Raw genomic sequence first — 23,720 nt, 5'->3', positions numbered from 1 at the left:
TATATAATTCTCACTTTTAATATCACATATACATCATTTGGCCGAATGTATATATTCATATATGCATACACATAGTTCACATTAATATATGTATAACATTTATATCATCAATTCAAACATCCAACTTGCCATATTTTCATAACTTTGTATGAATACATATATGTGCCTTTTTAACTCGATTTTCACACTCGGTTTTAACTTATTATTACCCATTGAACCATTCGGAATTAAAAAGGATACTCGGATAATCGAACATTTCATACAACGACAACGTCCTAGACGTGGTCTTATATGTAATTACATATCGATGCCACTGTCCCAGACAGGGTCTTACACGTATGTCACAAGTCGATGCCAACGTCCCAAACGTGGTCTTATATGATAACACATAACGGAATCCTATGTCGTGACATAAGTATCCTAACTATTCCTAAGGTTCGTACGAGACTTTCGGACGTCAAAACTCAATCATTTCAAGCTCATGAACATTGTTCCCATGCTTAATTCATTTTAGCATATTATATACACAAGTAATAATTCACTTCGGTATAATAAAAAAAATGAATACAATAGAATTTATCGAAACTTATTTACTTATGAACTTACCTCGAATAACGATGAATGAAATAAAAAGACTATTCGATTATTTTTGTTTTCCCCCGATCCAAATTTGATTTCTTTAGTTCTTGATCTAAACATATTCAAATTAAACTCATCCAAAAACACATAAATGGGAAAATTACCATTTTACCCCTGACATTTAACACTTTTTACAATTTAGTCCAAATTGCACAAAACGCAAAACGTGCAAAATTTGCACACATCATGCTTGGGCCGAATCCTCCTCATGCTCATACAAGTCCATGCATTTCATTTATTTCACATTTAAGTCCCTCAAAATTTTATTTTCACAATTTAGCCCAAATTACTCAAATTCATTAAAAATCCAAAGACAAAACATTATAATCTATCACATATCTTTTATTTTCTATCATCAAATAATAAAAATCACAAGCTATCATCAATAGCAAAAAAATAATAATAATCATCAAATTCAAAAATTAAAACATGGGCTTTATAGATTTCATAGCAACGATCTCAAAAACGTAAAAATTATCAAAAATTGAGTAAAACACATACCTAATTTGAATTTCCAAAGTGCTGAACCTAGGTTTCTTTTCTTTCTTATTTTCTTTTTGATGTTTCGACTATGGATGAAAAAATGCATGGCTTATTTTGTTTTTTTTCATGTACTTTTATTATATGTTATTTTATTACTTACTATTTTAACTTTAATTATAAAACATAATAATAAACTAATATATGTCCATAATGGTCCACTCAAGATACTAATGGTTTAATAACATTATAAGGATCGAATTTTAACCTCAGTGGGAGAAATCACATATGATGGGTCGGATCGGTACCGTCGAAGCATCGAAACATGGAATACATTATGGATCTTTTCTAACTCAGATGGTAACAACAATTGGTAAGCAACTGGCCCGATACGCTCTATAACTTTATACGGCCCAATAAATCTCGAACTCAATTTGCCTTTACGACCAGTTCTGAGTATTTTCTTCCACGGCAAGACTTTCAAAAACACTTTGTCCCCAATCTGAAACTCAATATCTTTACATTTTAAATCTGAGTACGACTTCTGATGATTTGACGTAGCTTTTAGACTATCACGAATCACTTTCCCTTTCTGTTCAGTCTCTTCAATCAAATCAGCCCCGTGTATTTTATTTTCACTGAGCTCAGTCCAATACAGAGGTGTTCGACATTTACGACTGTACAAAACCTCGTATGGTGTCATTTTGATACTCGATTGATAGCTATTATTATATGCAAATTCAATCAGTGGTAAGTATCGTTCCCATGTACCTTCAAACTTAAAAATGCAACATCTCAACATATCCTCAAGTATCTGAATAATTCTCTCGGATTGACCATCCGTCTGTAGGTCAAAAATAGTACTAAAGTGTAGTTTCGTACCTAATGCATCTTGCAGTTTCTTCCAAAATCATGATGTGAACCTCGGATCTCTATCTGAAATAATAGAAATAGGTACTCCGTGCATTCTCACAATCTGAGAAATATACAATTCAACAAGTTTATCAAGCTAGTAATCTGTGTGAAACGGAATAAAATGAGCCGATTTAGTCAATCTATCCACAACAACCTAGATTGCATCTTCCTTACTAGGTGACAAAGTCAATCCCGATACAAAATCCATCGTAACTCTGTCCCATTTCCACTCGGGTATCATAATCGGCTGAAGTAACCCAGACGGTACTTGATGCTCGGCTTTAACTTGCTGACAGATTAAACATTTTGAAACAAAGTTAGAGATGTCTCGTTTCATGCCAACCCCCAGCAAAGCTATTTCAAATCATTATACATTTTCATACTACCCAGATAAGTAAATAACCGACTGCTATGAGCTTCATTCAAAATTATTTGAATCAACTCTGAATTTCTCGGGACACACATTTGGTCTTTAAACCTCAAACAACCTTCAGAATCAACTCAAAACTCTGAATCGGTATTCGCATCACAATGAGCCCGTTTTGCTATCAATTCGTTATCAAGTTTTTGAGCCTCACAAATCTGTTGCAGGAATACCGGTCTAGCTTTTAATTTAGCTAGAATAGATCCGTCATTACATAACATCATCTGAGTGTTCATTGCCCGCAAAGCAAATAGGGACTTCTGACTCAAAGCGTTAGCTACAACATTAGCTTTTCCCGGATGATAATCAATTACAAACTCATAAGCATGTTTCTTGCACTGAATTTCATTCAATCGTGACATGCTGAGTTGATGTCGCGACATGGGAATCAATTTTTGTTGTAATTTGTTGTTCCCTCTAGATCCTCGTTTATCTCTTTGCCCATTTCCCATTCTTTCTCCATATTTTTTTCTTTTTTCAAATTGACTCCATAGAACCTTAGATTACACTACTTGGGTGTCAATTACTTCTTTTGTTGTTCAGCTAAAATAATGTTTTACTCTTTTTCCATTGATAAGAAAAGTTTGCCCTCCGTTTCTGATAAGTTCTATTGCCCCATGAGGTGTCACTTGATTTATAGTATATGGGTTTATCCACCTTGATTTTAATTTGGCAAGAAATAATTTTAGCCTTGAATTAAAAAATAGAACTTTTTGGCTTGGTGCCACTCTTGTTTCCTTATTTTAGCGTCATGCCAAAGTTTGCTTCCTTTTTTATATATTTTAGTGTTCTCGTAAGCCATAAACTAAAATTCTTTCAATTCTTGCAATTAAAATAGTCTTTCTTTCTTGGCTAACGCTGGGTCCAAATTCAATTTTTTTATTGCCCAGTATGTTGTTTTCTCTAATTTGATCGGTAGATGACAATTTTTCCCGTCTACTAGTTTGTAAGGGGTCATGCAAAACGGAGTTTTGTATGTTGTTCTATAAGCCCATAGTGCGTCATCTAATCTTGCTACGCAGTCTTTTCTATTTGGATTTATCATTTTTCTAAAATTTGTTTAATTTCTCGATTAGACACTTCTGCTTGTCCATTGGTTTGTGGGTGATATGTTGCCATCCGATGTCTTATGTTGTATTTGGCTAAAGTGGATTCAAGTTGTTTACTGCAGAAATGGGATCCTTCATTGCTTACCAACAAACGAGGTGTTCCAAATCTAAAAAAGATTTTTTTTTCAAAAATCTAACTTCCGCTTTTGTGTCGTTCATAGGTAAGGCTACTGCTTCAACCCATTTAGAGATGTAATCAATAGCCAACAAGATGTATTGATTTCCAAACGAACTTGGAAAAGGTTCCATAAAATCAATTTCCCAAACATCAAATACCTCCATTTCAAGTATCCTTGTTTGTGGCATTTCATCTTTTTTCAATATACTTCTTGTCCTTTAGCATCTATCAAATCCCTGCATGAATTCATAAGCATCTTTGTTCATAGTTGTCCAGTAAAATCCCAATTGCAATATTTTCTAGGTTGTTTTTTTTTCCTTCCAAAATGTCTACCACATAGTGAGGTATGACACCCTTGCAAAATGTATTTTATTTCTTCTTTTGCGACACATCTTCGAACTAACTAGTTTGTATATTGCTAAAATACATATTGGTCTTTCCAAATATAATTTTTTTGCTTTATGCATACTTATCTTCTTTTGCTGTCATGATGCTTTTGTTGGAAAAACTCCTTTAACAATATAATTCATGTAGTCCACATACCATGGTGTTTTATTATTCCTATACCCAGTCTGATATGTATCTATCTTGAATAGTTGTTCATCAGTAAAGGTCTCTTTAATATCTTTAAAAGTTTTCTCCTCTACTCTATTTTCTATTCTGGATAAGTGGTCTGCAATTTGATTTTTTGTGCCTTTTTTTTATCTAATATCCGTATATCAAATTCTTGAAGCAACAATACCCACCTCATTAGTCTAGCTTTTGGTTCTTCTTTTTTCACAACATATTTCAATACAGAGTGATTAATGTAAACAAAAACTCTATTTGCCATTAAGGATGGAATTTTTCACAAGTGAAAACAATTGCAAGCATTTCTTTTTCAATAGTACTATAATTACACTGTGTTCAATTGAGTGTCTTACTTGCATAATGAATAGCGCAAAATATGTTGTTTCTCTTTTGTCATAACACTACTCCTACAACATAATCACCAGCATCGCATATTATAATAAAAGGTTTTGACCAATCAGGAGTAATGATTATTGATGCGAAAATAAGTTTTTCTTTTATTACCTCGAAAGCTTTAATGTAGTCCTGATCGAATCTAAAAGGCGTCTCGTTTTGAAAAAGTTGATTCAATGGTTTAGAGATATGAGCAAAGTATTTTATAAATCGCTTGTAAAACCCAGCATGTCCCAAGAAATTTTATTACTCCTCGAATTGTTGTAGGGTTAGAAATATTTTTTATGACTTTGATCTTTGATTTATCCACTTCCAGACCTTTTCTTGATATTTGATGTCCTAAAACTAATCCTTCTTTCACCATAAAATGGCATTTTTCCCAATTAAGCACCAGATTTGTTTCTTCACATCTTTGTAGGACTTTGTCAAAGTTATCTAAACATTCCCAAAAAGAATCTCCGTATACTCAGAAGTCATCCATAAATACATTCAAACCCTCTTCTAACATATTAGCAAAAATGAAAGTCATGTATCCCATAAATGTCGCAGGAGTTTGCATAACCCGAATGACATTCGTTTAAAAGCATACGTGAGAAAAGGATGAATCTCATAAATGACAGTCATGCATCTCATAAATGTCAGAATTAACTCATTCTTATCTTTCTCAACCACTATTAATCCTCCTTTCTTCGAAACACATTGTGTAGGGCTAACCCATTTACTATCAGAAATTGCGTAAACAATACCTTCGTCCAGCCATTTGAGTAATTCCTTTTTCACCACTTCTTTCATAGTCAGATTTAACTGACGTTGGGCATCTACCACTAGCTTTTCCCTTATTCTAATTTGATATTGTGTTGGTACAATGTCGGATTAATTCTCTTAATGTCGGCAATAGTCCATCCAAAGGCTTTCTTGTATGTTTTAAAAATACTCAATAATGCTTCTTCTTGCTTAGAATCTAATCTTATAGCTATAACATCGGGTAATGTATTGTGCTCTCTTAAATACCCATACTTCAAATGTTCTGGTAATGGTTTTAATTCTAGTTCATGAGGTTTAACAATGGAAGGAACCCTTTTATCGTGTTGGAAATTATTATTTTTGGTTGTTCTCTAGTTTGACGCCACCTATAAAGTTGTAAGGCTATCTCTTTATTTTTCTCGTTCAACGTCATCTAATTTTTCATCGTTTGATTCGTATTCATCTTGTTTAACAAAATCTCCGATAGTTAACTCTAGGGTATTATGGGCTTGTTCTTTTGGCTTAGATTATACCAATCTTGCAACTTTTAATTCCCGATGTATATCCCAAGTTACTTCATTTTCACTGAACTTTTCCAATATTTCCATGACTTCTCTTCTTGTTTTATTCCAAACACTTCCTTCAGTTATAATGTCAAATTGTTGTCTGTTTTGGCTATCCAATCCATTATAAAAATGTTGAATTTGAATTGCAAAATGTATACCTCCTTCCAATATTGACAAAAGGATTGCTTTAAATCTTTTCCAAGCTTGCCCTAAAGTTTTAGTAGCCTTTTGTTTATATTTGAATAATTTTTCGTAAATACTAATTACCTAAGTCATTGGCAATACCCGTCGAAGGAATAACTGCACAAAGTCAGTCCATGTAGTAATTGTATCTGGTGGGAGTGCATCTAACCAAGCTCCTACTTTTCCACCTTACACAAATGGGATTAGTAATAATTTAACAACTTTTGTCGAGTCACCAATGTACGTGAAAGTATTACATATATGTTCAAACTACCGAAAGAAAGCTACGAAATCCTCTTTTGTATAATCATTAAACCTGATATTAGAATAAATTCATGTTAACAAGGAGGGATTCAATTCAAAATAAGGACTATGGATCATGGGATGGGTGATACTAGGTCGAAACCAACTCATATCAAAAGGAAATGTTCCTAACACCTGCATCATATTGTTAGAGGTCATTTATCATATTATGGCAATCAAATATTAATTTGTCAACTTCCTTTATGAGTCGTTTCTTGTTTAGTCTTTCTAGATTAGTGGTTGGCTCTATAAGTGTCCCCTACTGAGAGTCATACATTGAAACCACAAAGCAAAATAAAAACGTTAGTAAAAAAATCATATATATAATTTAGATATTTCTTATTTATTCTATTGAATGTAAAATTTAAACCAATCTAGTAGCGTTACCTCCCCGGAAATGGCACCAACAACTTGACCGTCTCCAAACATACCAACGTCTAGAGTATGAATACTGCAACTAAAAGATATGGAATTGAGACAGTGTCCACAAGTATACGGGTCAGGTTGTAAGATAGTTACAACAAAGTAGGTAAGTACTCTGAGGATCATACCTAATAGAGGCAAGTACTAAATTAATGTCAACCTAAATGCAAATAGAAGTAATTAGTAGTTTAAATAAATTATAGTATGATAAAACATAAAAAGAAATATTTTTAGGTTTTTATAAATATTGAAATAAAAATAACAAAAGTGAACTTCGAAAATATAAATTCTAATCAAATTTAAGTATGGGTGATTAGCTCGCTCTGGTGATCATAACTAATTCCTATTTTGGGTTTCTATACAATCAACTAGTCGCTACCCTAGTAGGATCTCTCGATCTTCCACTAAACTAATAAGTCAACAAGAACTACTTATCTCTTGACTTCACATTCCAGACCAGTTCGGGATTAAGGTGTTCACGAATAGGCCATACTAATTTTGGGTTAATTCCCACCAAAATGACTTCCTAGGGTCATCAAGCCTAGGGTTTAAGTTCTTCCCATATAGCTGATCCGCTAAGAAAATCTTACATAGTAATTAATTAATCACACCTCCACTCATTAATCCCCCATAAAAGGATTAGTTTCTTGTGGATCTCATGAACACAATAATCTTGATAATAAAGATAAGTATGAATAATGAATCAAGAGAAAGGGTTAAAAGAATCTTGAATTGTATTGATTGAAGTGCAGAATCCAAATAGAAAAGAACTGAAATAAACCTAAAGTTTAAAAGAAAAGAAAAACTAAAGACTAAATTTACAAAGAAAAACTTAGAATATAAAAGTTGTCTTTCAACAAGTGTTTTAAGAGTTTATTTATAGAGTTAGGGTTGTCGTCATCATTAACCCTAAGTTAGTTTACGTTCTCGTGTTTAATTTTCATTGTGCTAACCAAAATTCCCCTGGCTCATGAGTGCTTCTCATATAGAACTGATGTTGCGACACCCTAGTTCCTGTGTCACGACATCAAAGGCAGTATGCACGGTTCAGGGCTAGCTTCAGGGGTGTGTCGCGACATTCCTTGGCTATGTTGCGACACCCAAGGCAATATAGCAATCCTAGCATTTTGCTCCCTATGTTGCGACATCGAACTCCCCGCATTGTAACATAGTGACTAGTTTTGAGTTCCTATGCCTTTGAATGGTTTCTTGCATTCTTACTAAGTACGTTAGCTCGCCTTTAGGCCTCAATCGGCCCCTAAGGTCAATAAAAGACTCAAAATGTGATTTTTATTGAATTTAACTAAACTAAGAAAACATAAATAAAACATACTAAAATTGCTCATATTCAAGCTTCTTAAGCATTAAAACTAGTTAATCTGCTACACCGAATTACGTCAAATCAGTTAACTGGTGACACCAACTTAATCAATAACGTTATCAATATATATAAAATTGATGGATGTAATAAAGTGTGAATAATTAAATTAAAATATACAAAATGTTTTAAGGTAAATCTTTGGTTTAGTGGTAAAGTTAAAGTTTTATTTATGCAAATTACATGGGTTCAAATCCATGGATAGATAGAGAGGGAGGGCAGAGTTGTTGGTTTTTTCATGTTGTCAAAGACTTGAACAATGGATTTTTTGTGTTGTCAAAGAGTTGAACAATGAAAATAGATGGCGAGTGCTGATCGAATTGATCGGGTCATGTAGGAACAAGGTTCAAATCTACGGTCATTAGGATGCCTCATTTGCATACATTCTTGCACTTCCACTTGACACCTATCGTAATGATAAACAGCCCGTCTCGCCGTGACCTTCTCTTGAATTCTCAAAACTTCATCACTCGATCCCATGAGGACAGAGAACCCTTGTCGTCTCGGTACTACTCTACGGAGGCTCTGGGAAGTCGGAATAGGAGAGCACTCATCTTGGGGTGGGCTTACTACTTAGATGCTTTCAGCGATTATCCGCCTCGCACTTGGCTACCAGCGTTTACTGTGGGCACGATAACTAATACAATGAGGTGTGTCTTTCCGGTCCTCTCGTACTAGGAAAGGTCCTCTCAATGCTCTAACGCCCACACCGGATATGGACCGAACTGTCTCACGACGTTCTGAACCCATCATATGCATTTTTTTATTTTTTTTTCAAGTAAAAAAGTTAAGGTACCCTCAAATAATGTAACTTTATTTTAAACACAGGATAATACTTTCATAATTTCTTTAACCCAGTTGGTGCTTGGTTGACTTGAGACACCATTTCAATCGATGAAGATAATAAAATATGCATAATAAAATTAAAATGTACGAATATTTAAAGATAAAATTTTGGTTGAGTGGTAAAATTAAGATTTTATTATATAAATGGCACATGTAATTTTTTTCTTTAATTAAAAGGCTAAAGTGTCATCGAATAATACAACTTATTTTAAATACGAAAGAATATTTTCGTAATTCACCTAATCGAGTTAGTGTCCAGTTGCCTCGTGACACAAACTTTATTAAGAACTTAAATGATAATATAAATAGAATATAACTTTTATAAATATAAATATGATTTTATAATCTTCAATTGTAATTTAACATAAATATAATTTTAACATTTTTCATTAATTTGTATCTATATATATATATATATACTACTTAATCAAAACTTGAATTTGGTGTACAAAAATATGAAAATATTTTATATTAATATTTCATAACTAAATTTAAATTAAAAATTATTTAAAGATTAAATAATTCAAAATAATCATAACAGTGGGCATTGATTTTACTTAAAAATCCTGATAAAAAAAGAAGCAGGGCCCGAGCTTCATGCAGGTTGAAAGGTTGGGCGCAAATCTCTCGTCTCTCTCCTAAACCAATTTCTCTTCCACAATCCATCCTCTCTCTCCTTCCCTTGTATCGCCGCCACACCATTTCTCTGCCCTTTTTCTTTTTTGTATTTTTCTTTCAATACATTTTTCATGTCTACTTATTTGATGCAATTTTAAGTTACATCGTTTTGTTCTGTTTTGTTTTGTTTTTTTCTTTCTATCCTCCTCTCTTTCGCCGCGGAATCGGTGTAGCATCGGAATCCGCAATGGAAGATGAATAGCGTACTCCCTTCGTTCCGCTACTTACCTTCCACCTCCACCACCAACGCCACCGCCACACGTCCTACACCACAATCCAAAGACAATGATAATACCGACTTCTCCCTACTATGGCATTACCAAATATTGGACCCCGGCAGCGACATTGTTTCCTATTGGAACCATGTGTTCTTGATTGTTTGCATTATGGCGTTGTTCATAGACCCTCTTTACTTCTTCCTCCCTTACGTGGGGGGACCTGCATGCTTGGCCTCCGACTCCAGCATGGGGGTCTTCATCACTGTTTTAAGGTCTATGGCCGATCTTTTATATCTTTTCAACATGGTCATCAAGTTTAGGACGGGGTTCATTGCCCCCAATTCTAGGGTTTTCGGAAAGGGTGAGCTTGTTATGGATGCCAGGGAGATTGCGATACGGTACTTGAAGAAGGATTTTATCATTGATCTTGCAGCTACCTTACCACTACCTCAGGTTTCAACCAATATCCTCATTTCTTATAAATTTTAATTTAATGTAGTCATTTTTCTTAAGGTTTTTTTGTGCATGCAGTTTGTGATATGGGTATTGATTCCAACCACAAGACACTCAAGAACGGATCATGCAAACAACACCATTGCTCTTATTGTGCTCCTTCAATATGTTCCAAGGTTGTTTATTATCTTCCCTCTTAACTCAAAGATCATCAAATCCAATGGAATAATTGCCAAAACAGCTTGGGCTGGTGCTGTATACAATCTCCTTCTCTATGTCCTCGCCAGTCATGTAAGAAATGCAGCCGCAATCCACCTCATAATTATTTTTTTCTTTTCTTTTTAAAATTATAAACTGATGCTTCTGGTGCGTGTAGGTATTGGGAGCAATATGGTATCTGTGTTCAATAGCGAGGCAATTCTCGTGTTGGAAAGAGGAATGCGCGAAGGAGAATGCCTTGAAGGTGATTGCTTGCATCCCAAGTTTCCTGGATTGCAATAGCTTGGTGAAACCGGAGAGGGAATATTGGGCGAATGTGACCAACGTGCTCAACAACTGCGATGCCTCCAACGAAGAGACTGATTTCAAATTTGGAATGTTTGCAGCTGCCTTCACTACTGACGTTGCTTCCAAAAACTTTGTTATCAAGTACTTGTACTGCCTTTGGTGGGGTATCAGAAATTTAAGGTATTACATTACCTAAAGTGTTCATGATGGTTCTTAGCTTGCAAGATGTTTATTATGCATTAATTATGAGTTCCTTTCAATTTTGCAGTTCATATGGGCAAAATTTGGAGACAACCATATATATTTGGGAGAATGTTTTCGCAATTGCCATATGTTTATTAGGATTGGTTCTGTTCGCACTCTTGATTGGCAACATGCAGGTATGGAAACTCTAGCTATTGCATTAAGATAGATTGTATCCATGTCCGAATATGTATGAGAAATAATAATATAACTTGTTATCCTGGAAGACATCATTGCAATCAATGACTGTAAGGATTGAGGAGTGGAGACTTAAACGAAGGGATACAGAGGAGTGGATGAGGCATCGTCAGTTACCTGAAGATTTGCAAGAACGTGTTCGACGATTTGTTCAATACAAATGGCTAGCCACTCGAGGTGTCGATGAAGAGTTTATATTGCAATCTTTGCCGTTGGATCTCCGCCGCGAAATTCAACGCCACTTGTGCCTTTCTCTTGTTCGCCGTGTACGTCATCTTTCTGTATTTCTTGTTCAAATATCAGCATCTATTGGAAAATTTATCTACTCTTTATTTATTTGGCTAGGTTCCTTTCTTCGCACAAATGGATGACCAACTTTTGGACGCGATGTGTGAGCGCCTAGTCTCGTCGTTGAGTACCGAGGGCAATTACATCGTCCGAGAAGGAGAACCGGTCAATGAGATGCTCTTCATCATCCGAGGCCAACTTGAGAGCTCCACGACTGGTGGAGGAAGAACCGGCTTCTTCAACTCCATCACCCTCCGGCCGGGTGATTTTTGTGGTGAAGAGCTTCTCACATGGGCTCTAATGCCCAACTCCACCCTCAACCTGCCCCTCTCAACTCGAACCGTCCAAGCAGTTTCGGAAGTTGAAGCTTTTGCACTCCAAGCCGATGACCTCCAGTTCTTCGCACATCAATTCAAAAGGCTTCAAAGCAAGAAGCTCCAGCACGCATTCCGATACTATTCTCATCAATGGCGAACGTGGGGCGCATGTTTCATACAAGCTGCTTGGAGAAGGTTTAAGAAGAGGAAGATGGCGAAAGAGTTGATTAAAAGAGAGAACAGTTTCTATTACAGGACATTGGGTGATCAAGATGATTATCATTACGACATTGATGATATGGAAGAAGGGTTACTGGACCATGAAGATTACATTGACGGAATATCATCATCATCCATGGATAATCAACAAAATTTTCAACTTGGGGCAACCATTTTAGCTTCAAAGTTTGCTAAAAACACTAAAAAAGGATCTAAAGTTCCTTTGATTGATTCCTCTGCTGATAGTTTAAAGATGCCCAAGTTGTTTAAACCAGACGAGCCTGATTTCTCGGTAGACCATATTGAAAATGTTTAGATAGACAAATTAAAAGAACAAAAAAAAACAATAGTTAGACAAATTAATAAAAACTACCCTATCTCTGTATATTTATTTTTACTTGTAGAATTTTAAAAAAAATCACATTCTTAAATATCCTTAATGTTGACTTTAAACCCTATAAGCCAAATTATAAGATGAAATACAAGTAAAACCATATTTATACAATTCAAGGGCATTTAATAATTATATTCCATTAAATAAAATGTTCAAATCCATCCATCCAATTTATTTGAATACAAATCTCACGAGTATTTAATTAAAGGGTAAATTACATCAACACTCACTCAACTTTGAGATAGCTGACAAAACAGTCACATTGGTTTCATTTTAGTCACTCAACTTTAGAAAAATAACAAAACAGATACTATCATTATCAAAAAGTGACAAATCAATCACGTACCCACTAGCATTTTCTGTTACAGACCTAACAGGATAGGTGATGTGGCCAGTTAACTAGCTGACGTGGCCAATTAACTAGCCACGTTGGATGTCCACAGTGGAAACCCGCCCAATTCAAGAAGAAATTGAAAAAAAAAACCCTAATAACATAGAAGAAAAAGAAAAAGAAGAGACTGTAAAATTCCTCTCAAAGTCTCCAACAACCCTAATACAATTGACCCCACAAACAAACCAACAACACCGACAAGTACTCCAACCACCACCACTTGCACCACCATTAAATTGGGTTAGGGTTTTTTCCCCAATGTTCTTCTTCTATTGTGGACAAATTTCGAAGGCTAAATTTTGTCCCACAGAGAAATTTCTTGTTGAAATACTAAATCACCAAAAAAAAGTCTTCTCTGCCTAATTTTGGTCAATAACAGTACATAAGTAACCAAAACGAAAAACAAAGTTTAACGGATAAAGCTAGAGAAAGAGAGAAACATGTGGGTTTTTAGTATTTTACCAGTTTCTAAATCCTAATTTTGGTTTCAATTTCTTTTTATTGTCTTCTCCTTTCTTTTCTGCCTAACAAGTTTGACAAAGTGATTAGACAAGGGAAACAAACAAGATGAAAAGGAAAAACACTCAACACTGATAAGAAGAAGAAAAAAAAAGAGCTTGCAAATCTGGGTTCTCCCCTTTCATATTTTGCTTCCCCACGGTTTTTTTTCTTTTTTGTTTAAATTCTGATTGTTTCCTTATTTTTGCAGTTGTTTCATATTAGAAATTTGGCGGGGTCTAATTCTGATATCCATCTAATAAAAAGAGGATAGGTAGGTATGCTAAGGAATAGGTCGAAAGCAGTGACCACCAAGCAAACTTTAATGGCTGATCACAGCTCTCAAGCATCCCCTGTCCAGAATTGCACTAAACCAATCCCATCTTTCTTCGTTTCTCCGCGATTTAAAGCTTTCACTTCAAAAGCCTTTCTCAACACTGACTTTCTCAAGAGCCCTACTTCAATCCTTGAAAACAAACCCTTCTTTCCTTTTGCTAACCTGTTTGTCTTGGACAAAAACCATCCCAAATCCTTTTTTTTTTCTCTTCTCCTTCTCTTTCTTCTTCTTCTCTTTCTCTTCTTCTTCTTCTTCTTCTTTTTCTCTTCTTATTATACTGCATAAACCCTAAATTGGTGCTAAAGGGGCTATTTAAATTAGTGCTAATCGACTAGCTGGACGGTTAATGACACCAAGCAAGTCGTCATCTGCCATGTCACTTTGTCGTTACGTCTGTAATGAAAAACGGTAAAAAGGACTGTTTTGTTATTTTTCTAAAGTTGAGTGACTGAAATGAAACCAATGTGATTATTTTATCAGCTACCTCAAAATTGAGTGACTATTGGTACAATTTACCCTTAACTAAACTTATATATCCATTACATTTTAATTTAATAATATTTACATAGCATTGTGTTATCAAACCAGTCCAAGTAACAAGCCATGTTGATTTTATCCGGTAAGATCCAAGGGAAATATGATCAATTATAAAAATAAAAATAATTATAATAAATGGTTTAAATGTGCCAAATGATACTATATTTTTCTGAAATTTAAAATTTAATACATATACTTTATTTTTGAAACATTAAATTTTCATATTTTTTGTATTTAAAAATATTAACCCCTAAGAATGGTTGATTTGTTAAAAAAAAGATAGAATAACTTTTTAGCTCCATTATTTATGGAATTTAATCCTTACCTTTAAAAACACAAAAGAAAATATTAAAAGTTAAATGTAATTTTAGTATTTTAATAAAATTGTAATTTTAAAAAATGAAAACTCTTTAAATTAAAAATAATTTTTAAAAAATTCATTTTAAACAATTCAAAATATAACAAGCGTCCTACAAGGGTAAAATAAAATATTAAAATAAATATTTTAAAATAAAACATTTGTCACTTTTTAAGACTGCTTGTGGAATAATAAAAATACACTACGTATATCAAATACTCACCTTTTAAAAATATATAAAATATATATCTTGTTCCAAAATTTCAAAATGTGTTATTTACTCCATGAATAGTAATAAAATCTCTCCAAACCTTGAGCTATTCATTCGATTCATATAAAACAAATTTTAACAATTTTTTATTTTAAATAAGATATTTAGTTATATGGCAAAAATATTTTTATGCAAATTTAATTATAAAGTACATGTAATATTAGTACAAAATAATTTTAAGCAATGATACAAACTCTAAAATAATTAAGATTAAATTTAATACATATATATATTTAAATACACTATATTAAAAGAATTTCATATAAATATAGACCTAGTGTATTATGAGCAAAATTTTCCACAATATATTTAAATTTATTTCTGTTATTTTAAAAAAATTACACAAATATTTTTAATTATTTATAATTAAATTTAATTAAAATATTTTTCATATATAAATTATTTGAATGAAATAATGATAAAAACTGTAAAACTTAGCTCCAACCTAATCAAACAAGTTGTTCTATTATTATCCAAACAAATGCGGAAGCTAGAGCTAAGTTTTGACTCCAACTTGAGCTTCTTATAGCTTAAGCTAAGAAATGGAGAGGACCATAAACATTTTTAAAATTAAATAAAATAAAAAGATGTGAACATATGATAAAGACTTCTAAACTAAACCCAAACTCTTAGACACGTAACCCAGATTTAGGATGGGTATATTAGATACATACATACATGCATATATCTATACCTATATCAATATATAATAAAAGTATATTAAAAAATTTAAAACTTCTTGTCATATATTTAAAACATCATACCTCATTTCTAAATATATATAAAAAAGTAGAGAGTGAAGATTTAACAAATTAGACTAGCAAACAATAACACCATTATATGTCTTCAGTTCACAGCATGTATACATGGTATTAAGTAACATATATGATAGAACATTCAGCTATAAGATTAAGCGCAAAAAAAAAAAAAAAAAAAGGGAAAGCTGAAGCAAATGTATACTATTTTCGGGAACCATATGCAAAGAATATCATTAATTCGATTTCAATTCCAATCCGACTAATTTCTTAACCAAGATGGGAGACAATGATTCAAGAGAATTTACAAGGACAAAGGACAAAACCAAAGCCAAAACAGTAATAGGTGACTGTAGACTCTGCTCACTAAAGCTCATATATTTGTGGCCAAAATTAAAAAGAAGACATTACTTGCTACAAACTCATATATGGTCGATATAAAACTCACCGTTAGGAACCAATAACGAGACCTTCCCGAGCGATGTTTGTTGTCACACGAAGCACTGCTTGTGCACTTAAAGGAGAGAGCTTTGACAGACAAAAGTTCTCCCAAGAGCCCATCTCTGGATTCTCAGATACTACAGTTGAGAGACCGTGGGACTTCTCATATACAGTTTGCAGCTTCAAAAGAAGGGTTCGAGCAGCCTCCCGTGACTCTGGGAGCTGGTCGCTTAGTTGGGATGCAGCTACTTGTATCAATTTGTCAATTCCATATTCTTTAATTCCCTCAACACCCTGATAAAATCAAATGAATAAAAAAAGAAAATTCATAAAATACGACAGGACATCTATCAAATCCTATAAAATAAAGCAAACAATTATGAAAATAAGTGAACAAGGATATCAGAGGTTGATATCCAAATAATCATCAGTATGCATGAAAAAGTGGTGGGATAAAAAGGAAAAAGAAACAGTAGCTTTGTAAACCATATATACCAAAAATACCCATATATAGCTAGACACTAACTACTTTAAATGAACTTAGTTAATAGAAATCTATATGAACTATGTTGCTGCAAATATAGCAGACAACGGTACCATCCAAACCAATGAAACAAATTGAACATGATTAAGACTGGAAAAAAAAATTGGACTTCCTTCCAGATAAATAAAATAGCAGTAAGCATATCAGATCCCAACTGCCTACCAGACGTGGAACACTACGACTAAAGTACATTGATGCCTTTGCTCGAATTCGTGGGTTTCTGTTCTTCAGATAGGGTTGCAACTTGGGCAACAACAACATAGGGGAAACTGAAGTAGTCATAGCCTCTAAGGCCCTCTCAGCTGCCTCACATACGAATCTTTTGTCTTGTGAAGCCTTAAGAAGAAGCTGTACAAGCTGTATCAATCATATTTGAACACATCAGAAAATCCAGAATAGGTTTAATTGTTTCCCAAGATGAAGAAACATTAACAAAAGAGAATAATATAAAAGATGGAAATGCACCATCCAAGAAGGCATAGGAGCAGCCAGACTAATATGCAATAAATCGTAGGGAATGTGAAAGTACCAGGGGATCCAAAGAATCAATCAAATCATCATTATACGCACTGAAAATATTAGCAGATGTCATAATTGCAGTTTTACAAACAGCACTCCTAGGATTCTTCAAGGACTTAACTACAAGAGGGATCAAATCACCCCTGCACATTAGAACGAGGAACAGAATACACTAGTCAAATTAAATCTAAGACACCCGATGCTCTAGTCTTTCTAGTCAGATAACCAAGTAAGAATTGGAGACTTACAGCATACTATGCATTCTTTCCTTATGGAATACTGATAATCGACGAACATTATTGAGTGTTTCAACAACCAAAATCCAATCTTTAGAGTCAAGTCCAGGTAAGAGCTTCTGAAATAGGTATATATGCAAATCAGCAAACAGTACACCAAATATTAGAAATTGAAGTGTAAACCGAAAGTAAATTATACCTTAAGACATGTATCAACATCTTCTAGATCACTCAAGTTCTCAGATTCAATGTATTCTACTTCCGAATTAGCTACCTCCACTCCAACATTTACAGTTTCACCTCCATTTATTTGAACAGAAGCGGAGCTCTTATTGTGCTGCACATTTAAAGTTTCACCTCCATTTATTTGAACAGAAGACAGGCTTTTCTTCAGCTGCTCTTCAACATTTTCAATTGTCTTCCCATTGCAAGGCTTAGTAAAATTCCCTTTACTGGAGCTGTCATTCTTCCTCTCAGGTGTAGGTAAAGTATTGAGATCTCTTAATGCATTCCCCGACATTATAGAAATTAAAGTCTGAAACTGAAAGGCAAGGAGTAGACAAACAATGACATATTCCAGATAGTGATCAACAATGAACAAACCTTGCAGCAAAATTAAATTAATTGCTTGGCCAGTTGGTTTAGAGAACTCCATAGCTGAAAACAGTAAAAATCCTTTTTTTTTCCTGCTTATTCAATGACTACTCATATTTCATCTCAGATCAACACAGAAAACAAAGTGCTTCTAAGCCAAGCAATCGAGAATTCTTAAGCAGTAATCATATGTTCAATGCTTGAATCTTTCCTTGTACAAATTTCATCTCATTTTTAATAATTTATACCTATAATACCTACTACTGTACAGCCTAACTGCCAACATTTTAACCCACATTCACAAATTAGGCAATATTTGTGCCACACAACTGCGTACTTCCACTTGAAATTTTTCTTTCTAAACTGCCATAATCTGAAAAACGTTTTACCAGTTAAAGACTCTAAAGCCTCAATTAAACCAAATTTACCACTTAAAAGAGAGAAAAAAAAAAGCCAACAACAAATATACGCCAAAAAAATATTTAATTATGAATCTGCGTTCAAAGATATAATCAACGAAAACGAACAAATCTAAGTAAATCTTCATTAATTTTGATTAAATACAGATAAAAAATACACGGGTTTCCACAAATTATGAAGTTCCCGTTTCCACAACAAAATTTAAAAAGATAATCAAAGCAATTGCAAAGAGAGATCTAGATGTCGAAAATGCCATTACATAAAATTAAAAATAAAATAAAATAAAACTATATTATACTAAATTTATATATATATGAAAGATCTGACCGAGAAATTTGCTCAATTTTTCTCCGAGATTTAAATTTCACGAAACAGAAATCAAAATATTAATTTTATATATATATATATATATAGAGAGAGAGAGAGAGAGAGAGAGAGAGAGAGAGAGAGAGAGAGAGGGAGGGAGGGAGAGAGAATACCAAAGATGGAGAGAGAGACGAAGCGATCGGCGAACACTGTGACTCGCGTTAAGACTGACCAGTGAAAATGGCGAGTCTTTTATATAAAAGGAAACAAACTGATCCAAAACGATATCGTTTCAGAGTATTGTGGGAAGAAAATCCGACCGGGGCCGGCAGGCACGGGTCTATTGCATGTGAGTGTGAGAGACGGCCTTTTGTCTTTCTCTCTCGCAGTTGAAATTAATATTTATTTTCTAAACGACCTTGGTCTGGGTTTAAATACCGAAAATGCCACTGTTCCATTTTCTTTTGAAGTTGAGGGTCCAACAAATAGAAAAGGAAATTTTGATTTTTGAAAGGATGGTTCATCATTTGAAAAGGCTTTTGGCTCCCTTCATTTTGGATTTATGAAGCTTCATGTTTTTCTCATAAATTCATAATATTATTTTAGGAAAAATTAAATTGATTGACTTTTTTATATGGTGTCACTACACATTAATTAATATTTCCTCTTTTTAAATCATACATTGCCGTAACATTAGTTAGCTTAAAAGAGGAAAACCATGAAATGGGTTGCTTTTCCTTTTCCATGTTGTGTAGATTAGGTGATTACAACACTATCATTATAATTTTGTAGCAAAATAATTAATTTATTATTTATTATAGAAAATAAAATTGATTTTTACATTTTATTTATATCATTTCATATGTGCATTTATAAATTGATAAACACCACTTTTAATTTTGCAAATAAGATTAAAAGCAGGCATCATCATCCTATTCATTCCATTTACGAACCAATAATTTAGAAATGATTTTTTCTTCTTCTTTTTTTTTTTTTTTGTAAACATTTCATGATTTCTAAAATGAATAAATAAAATAAAAACCTTTCACATGGGAAACTAGTGTCGGTGCACCATAATTTGGGCTGCCATTATTGAGGAGACAATGAGTAATTTTCATGGGCCTTAAGTAAGCCATATGCTCCTGTCTCTTTTTTAAAATTTTATACAAATGGGATGTCAATTTCAACTTCTTCTTCTTCTTCTTATTTCAACCTTTTTTCTTTCATTATTTCTGTTCAATAAAAATATTTCACATGTCAAACGTCCTTTTCTATCATTTTATTATTATATTATTACCCCTAATAACATACTATATCATCCTAAAATTTTTAGTACACAGGATACTATTTTCTTTTTAGTGAATTACAATAACAGAGTGAAGCCTAAATAACCAATGCGACTAGCGCGACTAGAATTCAGATCACACCTAAGGCGATGAACATCCTTGACCATCAGACCACCACATACAATTCATAATTCATTATTTATATCCTATTAAAATAGATTTTAAATAAATTAAATGGACATGCATTTTTTTTGGCTATATAGGTACTTATTCCATGAAGTTATTAATATATAATTAATAAGTGTTCACTTGTGGTTAAAGCAATCATTATTTTTCCAGAACAACCTGAAAAGCGGTCCATAATTGAACAATTTTTAGTTGATATTTGGTCCTATTACAAAGTTTAAGAGAATGCATTGATTTATGAGTAACTATCGACTATTATTGAATTTTATTTTAATGAGAAATTATTTTAATTATCGTTATTTCTTATTTTAATCGTGCAACAACTAATAATACACTTACGATATGTTGTGATGGCAACAACCATACCCTTACTTAGACCTATGACTACATCTAATTGCATTTAAATAATTGCATTTCAAATGATTTTCTTTATTCAAGTAGATGTTCCTCAACATATAAATCTCTAATATATGTTTATTTCACTGAAAATGGTTTTGAAAAATGACTTATTTTTCTAAAAAAAGATAATATTTTTGGTGTTTGAATGAATCCGTGTAAAATATTTTACATTGTTTGATAAATTTCTAAAAATATTTCATAAAAGTTGTTTTCAATTAAACAAATATACATTTGAGATTTATGATAAAGATTTTAAATGAAGTAGTGAATTCATTACAAAGTGATGTTAAGGTGAAATTATACTAAACAATGAATCTTCATGATGTTAAGGATTAAATTGTAAACTTTGTGAAATTTATAATTGAAACAAGAGAAGTGATTTGCATGAAAATTTGTTATGTGAAATAAGATATTATAATGAATTATTTGATAAAAGTGCTTATATGATGAAAAATAAATTACTTGGCAATAGAGACTAAACTGAAAATTGTATAACAATTTAAGAATGAAACAATTTAATATGTGAATAAGGAAATTATGATAAAAGTTTAGTGAATGTGTTATGAGATAATGAAATATGCATAAAGTATTACAAAAGTGAAATTGTGGAAAAATATGAAAATTTTATAATGACAAGGACTAAAATTGTTAAACTTGAGAAAATATGTGAATGAAATAATAGAAGTGAAATACATAGAAATTTGATATGTGAAACAACATATTGAGATAAATTATGTGATTAAAGTGTAACAAGAAAGAAAATTGATTGAATATGATTAATTATTGAATATTGAACTTTTATGACAAAAAGGGACTAAATTGAAAATTTATGAAAATTTATAATAAAATATTTGATAAGTGAAGAATGTAGTAGAGAATGTAAAATCTTGGTGTTTTGACCTAATGTTCAGGACAGGTATAAGGTTGTTATAGTGAACAGAGCCTTATCAATTTGGAAAATGTCTTACGAAAAAAAATTGATAAGACATTTTACGAGAATAATGAGGTAATTTTACGTTGACCATCTTATTTTACATGAAACAAACGTCGGAAATGGCTGAAAATATTTTCCATAAAAATATTTACGATGAAACAAACGGAACCTAAATCATGTATGCTTTCATTTGAGAATTGAAAAAATAAGTTTTTTAAAAAAAAAAAATCAAACTTGGCTCTTATTCAAACCAAGAAAACATAAGAAACATAACCAATTTAAAAGTAGTTCCAGGCAAGCCCAAAACTTCAAAGGCCCGTGATAAAGAGAATTCTAGAAACATAATAAAAGCAAACCCCAGTCTGACTCATTGCACTGGCACCCAATCTACCATCATTATTATTTCAGTTTGTTTGTTCCAGATTTCCAATAAGAAAGTCTAATTGTTCAGCTTGAGACCCTTCTTCTCTCTACTCCTTCTTCAACAAAGACGCTTCAATCTGGTTCCCTTGGCCTCCCCATCTCCATTCGCCGATGAGCGTAACTAGGAATGCAACCTACTAGGTAAATCATTTCCTCTTCCTTTAAAATCGTCGTGGCTAAACTATGCGCTAACTGATTAGCCAATCTATGTGCATGTCTGAATAGACTAGAACAAAATCCTTATTTTTCTCTTTGAATATCTCTAATGTGTGTGCTAATTTGTGATTTGTCTGCTAAAACTGCTTTGCATTTGGTAATGACGGACTTGGAATCCCCTTCCACTATCGCCTCTACCAACCCCTGAAACCACTGCCTTTAAACATACGAGGGCCTCTACTGCAAAGGTCGACCCCACACCAGTGTGCAACTGCAGCTTCGAGACCAGAACCTCCCCTTTCACATTTCTTACTATAACCCCCGAGGCAAATTTGTGGTGTTGGCTATCGTTCACAGCATCAAAGTGGATTTTGAGGTATGAGCCTTCCCATGGTCTCTATTCTTCCTTTACTCCAAAATAGGTTCTCCTTTCCTCTTCCAACCTGCCCAGCTCCTGAATATAGTTGATAATGAAATTAGTCACTCCTAAACTAGATTGGACCTTCCCTTCATGAATGTTCCTATTTCTATCCATTCATAGAGCCCAAATAGCACAGCAAACCAGCTGTCTTTAAGACATAGAGCTCCTCTCGAAAACCTGGGTAAGCAACTCAAAAATATCCAAAACTTGTCTACTTACCACCTATTCACAATTTAAGTTCCTTCAAACCTCAATTGAAACAGGATATTCGTAGAAGACATACTAGAGGGTCTCAATAGCCAACTTGCACATGGGACAACTTCTACTCTGAATCAGCCTTCTAAAGTATAGATTACATTATTCCAGAGATCCTACTGTGTTAGAAGGGTTCTCCAGTTCCAGTTGGATATCTGATATTCAAGATACCAAAGACACAAATGGTTATATTTTCACATTGGGAGGAAGAGTTGTGTCATGGAAATCCTTAAGGCAAACGATTATAACCAGATCCACAATGGAATCTAAGTTTGTAGCTCTGAACAAATCTGGAGAAGAGGTAGGATGGCCACAAAACTTTTTAGTGGATATTCTTTAATGGCCAAAACCTGTGCCCACAATATGCATATATTGTGATAACCAAGCAACAATTGGTAAAGCACAGAACGTAATGTATAATGGTAAGTTGAGACACACGCATCATTGACACAATACCGTTAGATAACTGATCTCAACTGGAGTTATCTTTATTGATTTTGTAAGATCAAAAGATAACATCGCGGATCCGCTAACCAAAGGGTTAAACCAAGATCAAATTGATAAAACATTAAAAGGAATGTGACTAAAGCCCATGAATATTTAATGCGCTATGTGAAGGAAAACCCGATCTAGTTGATTAAAGATCCCAAGATCTTGGTTCAATGGGACAACCTACTTGCATAGACCTTGTGAGGTCACTGTAGGGGTTCTTATCCTAAATACATTCCTATGATGAAAATAATGATTAAAATGTGGAAAAGGTTAAGCAATGCTTTAATGACCATTGTGTGTTTCGATGAAACGAACAACATACACTGCAGCAAAATAGGCTTTTAACGGCGTTTTT

At 33.3% G+C, this 23,720-nt stretch overlaps 2 protein-coding genes and 1 long non-coding RNA gene across 3 annotated transcripts; 2 read left to right on the top strand and 1 right to left on the bottom strand.

Moving 5' to 3' along the window:
• Window positions 1-9,886: 9,886 nt before the first annotated feature.
• On the top strand, window positions 9,887-12,528 carry LOC105780817 (cyclic nucleotide-gated ion channel 18). The gene is made up of 6 exons (XM_012605329.2): window positions 9,887-10,440; window positions 10,519-10,731; window positions 10,817-11,127; window positions 11,216-11,327; window positions 11,418-11,654; window positions 11,734-12,528. Exons 1-6 carry the CDS (start codon window positions 9,964-9,966, stop codon window positions 12,526-12,528), a joined length of 2,145 nt encoding a protein of 714 aa, XP_012460783.1. The 5' UTR covers window positions 9,887-9,963.
• A 3,432-nt stretch (window positions 12,529-15,960) lies between these two features.
• LOC105780354 (uncharacterized) lies at window positions 15,961-19,190 on the bottom strand. The gene is made up of 6 exons (XM_012604637.2): window positions 18,987-19,190; window positions 17,693-18,034; window positions 17,506-17,612; window positions 17,268-17,400; window positions 16,901-17,095; window positions 15,961-16,488 (listed from the first exon to the last, which is right to left on the bottom strand). The coding sequence occupies exons 2-6, from the start codon at window positions 18,011-18,013 to the stop codon at window positions 16,204-16,206; spliced, it is 1,041 nt and encodes a 346-aa protein (XP_012460091.1). The 5' UTR covers window positions 18,014-18,034; window positions 18,987-19,190; the 3' UTR covers window positions 15,961-16,203.
• Window positions 19,191-22,001: 2,811 nt separating this feature from the next.
• Window positions 22,002-23,364, top strand: LOC105780275 (uncharacterized). Its single transcript, XR_001129238.2, has 2 exons — window positions 22,002-22,799; window positions 22,882-23,364. It is a non-coding gene; the product is annotated as an uncharacterized LOC105780275 (long non-coding RNA).
• Window positions 23,365-23,720: the final 356 nt, after the last annotated feature.

Source organism: Gossypium raimondii, chromosome 4 (assembly GCF_025698545.1).
Source record: "Gossypium raimondii isolate GPD5lz chromosome 4, ASM2569854v1, whole genome shotgun sequence".
NCBI lineage: Eukaryota > Viridiplantae > Streptophyta > Magnoliopsida > Malvales > Malvaceae > Gossypium > Gossypium raimondii.
The sequence above is the reverse complement of the archived record's forward strand: the minus strand, read 5'-3'. Positions and strand labels throughout refer to the sequence as shown.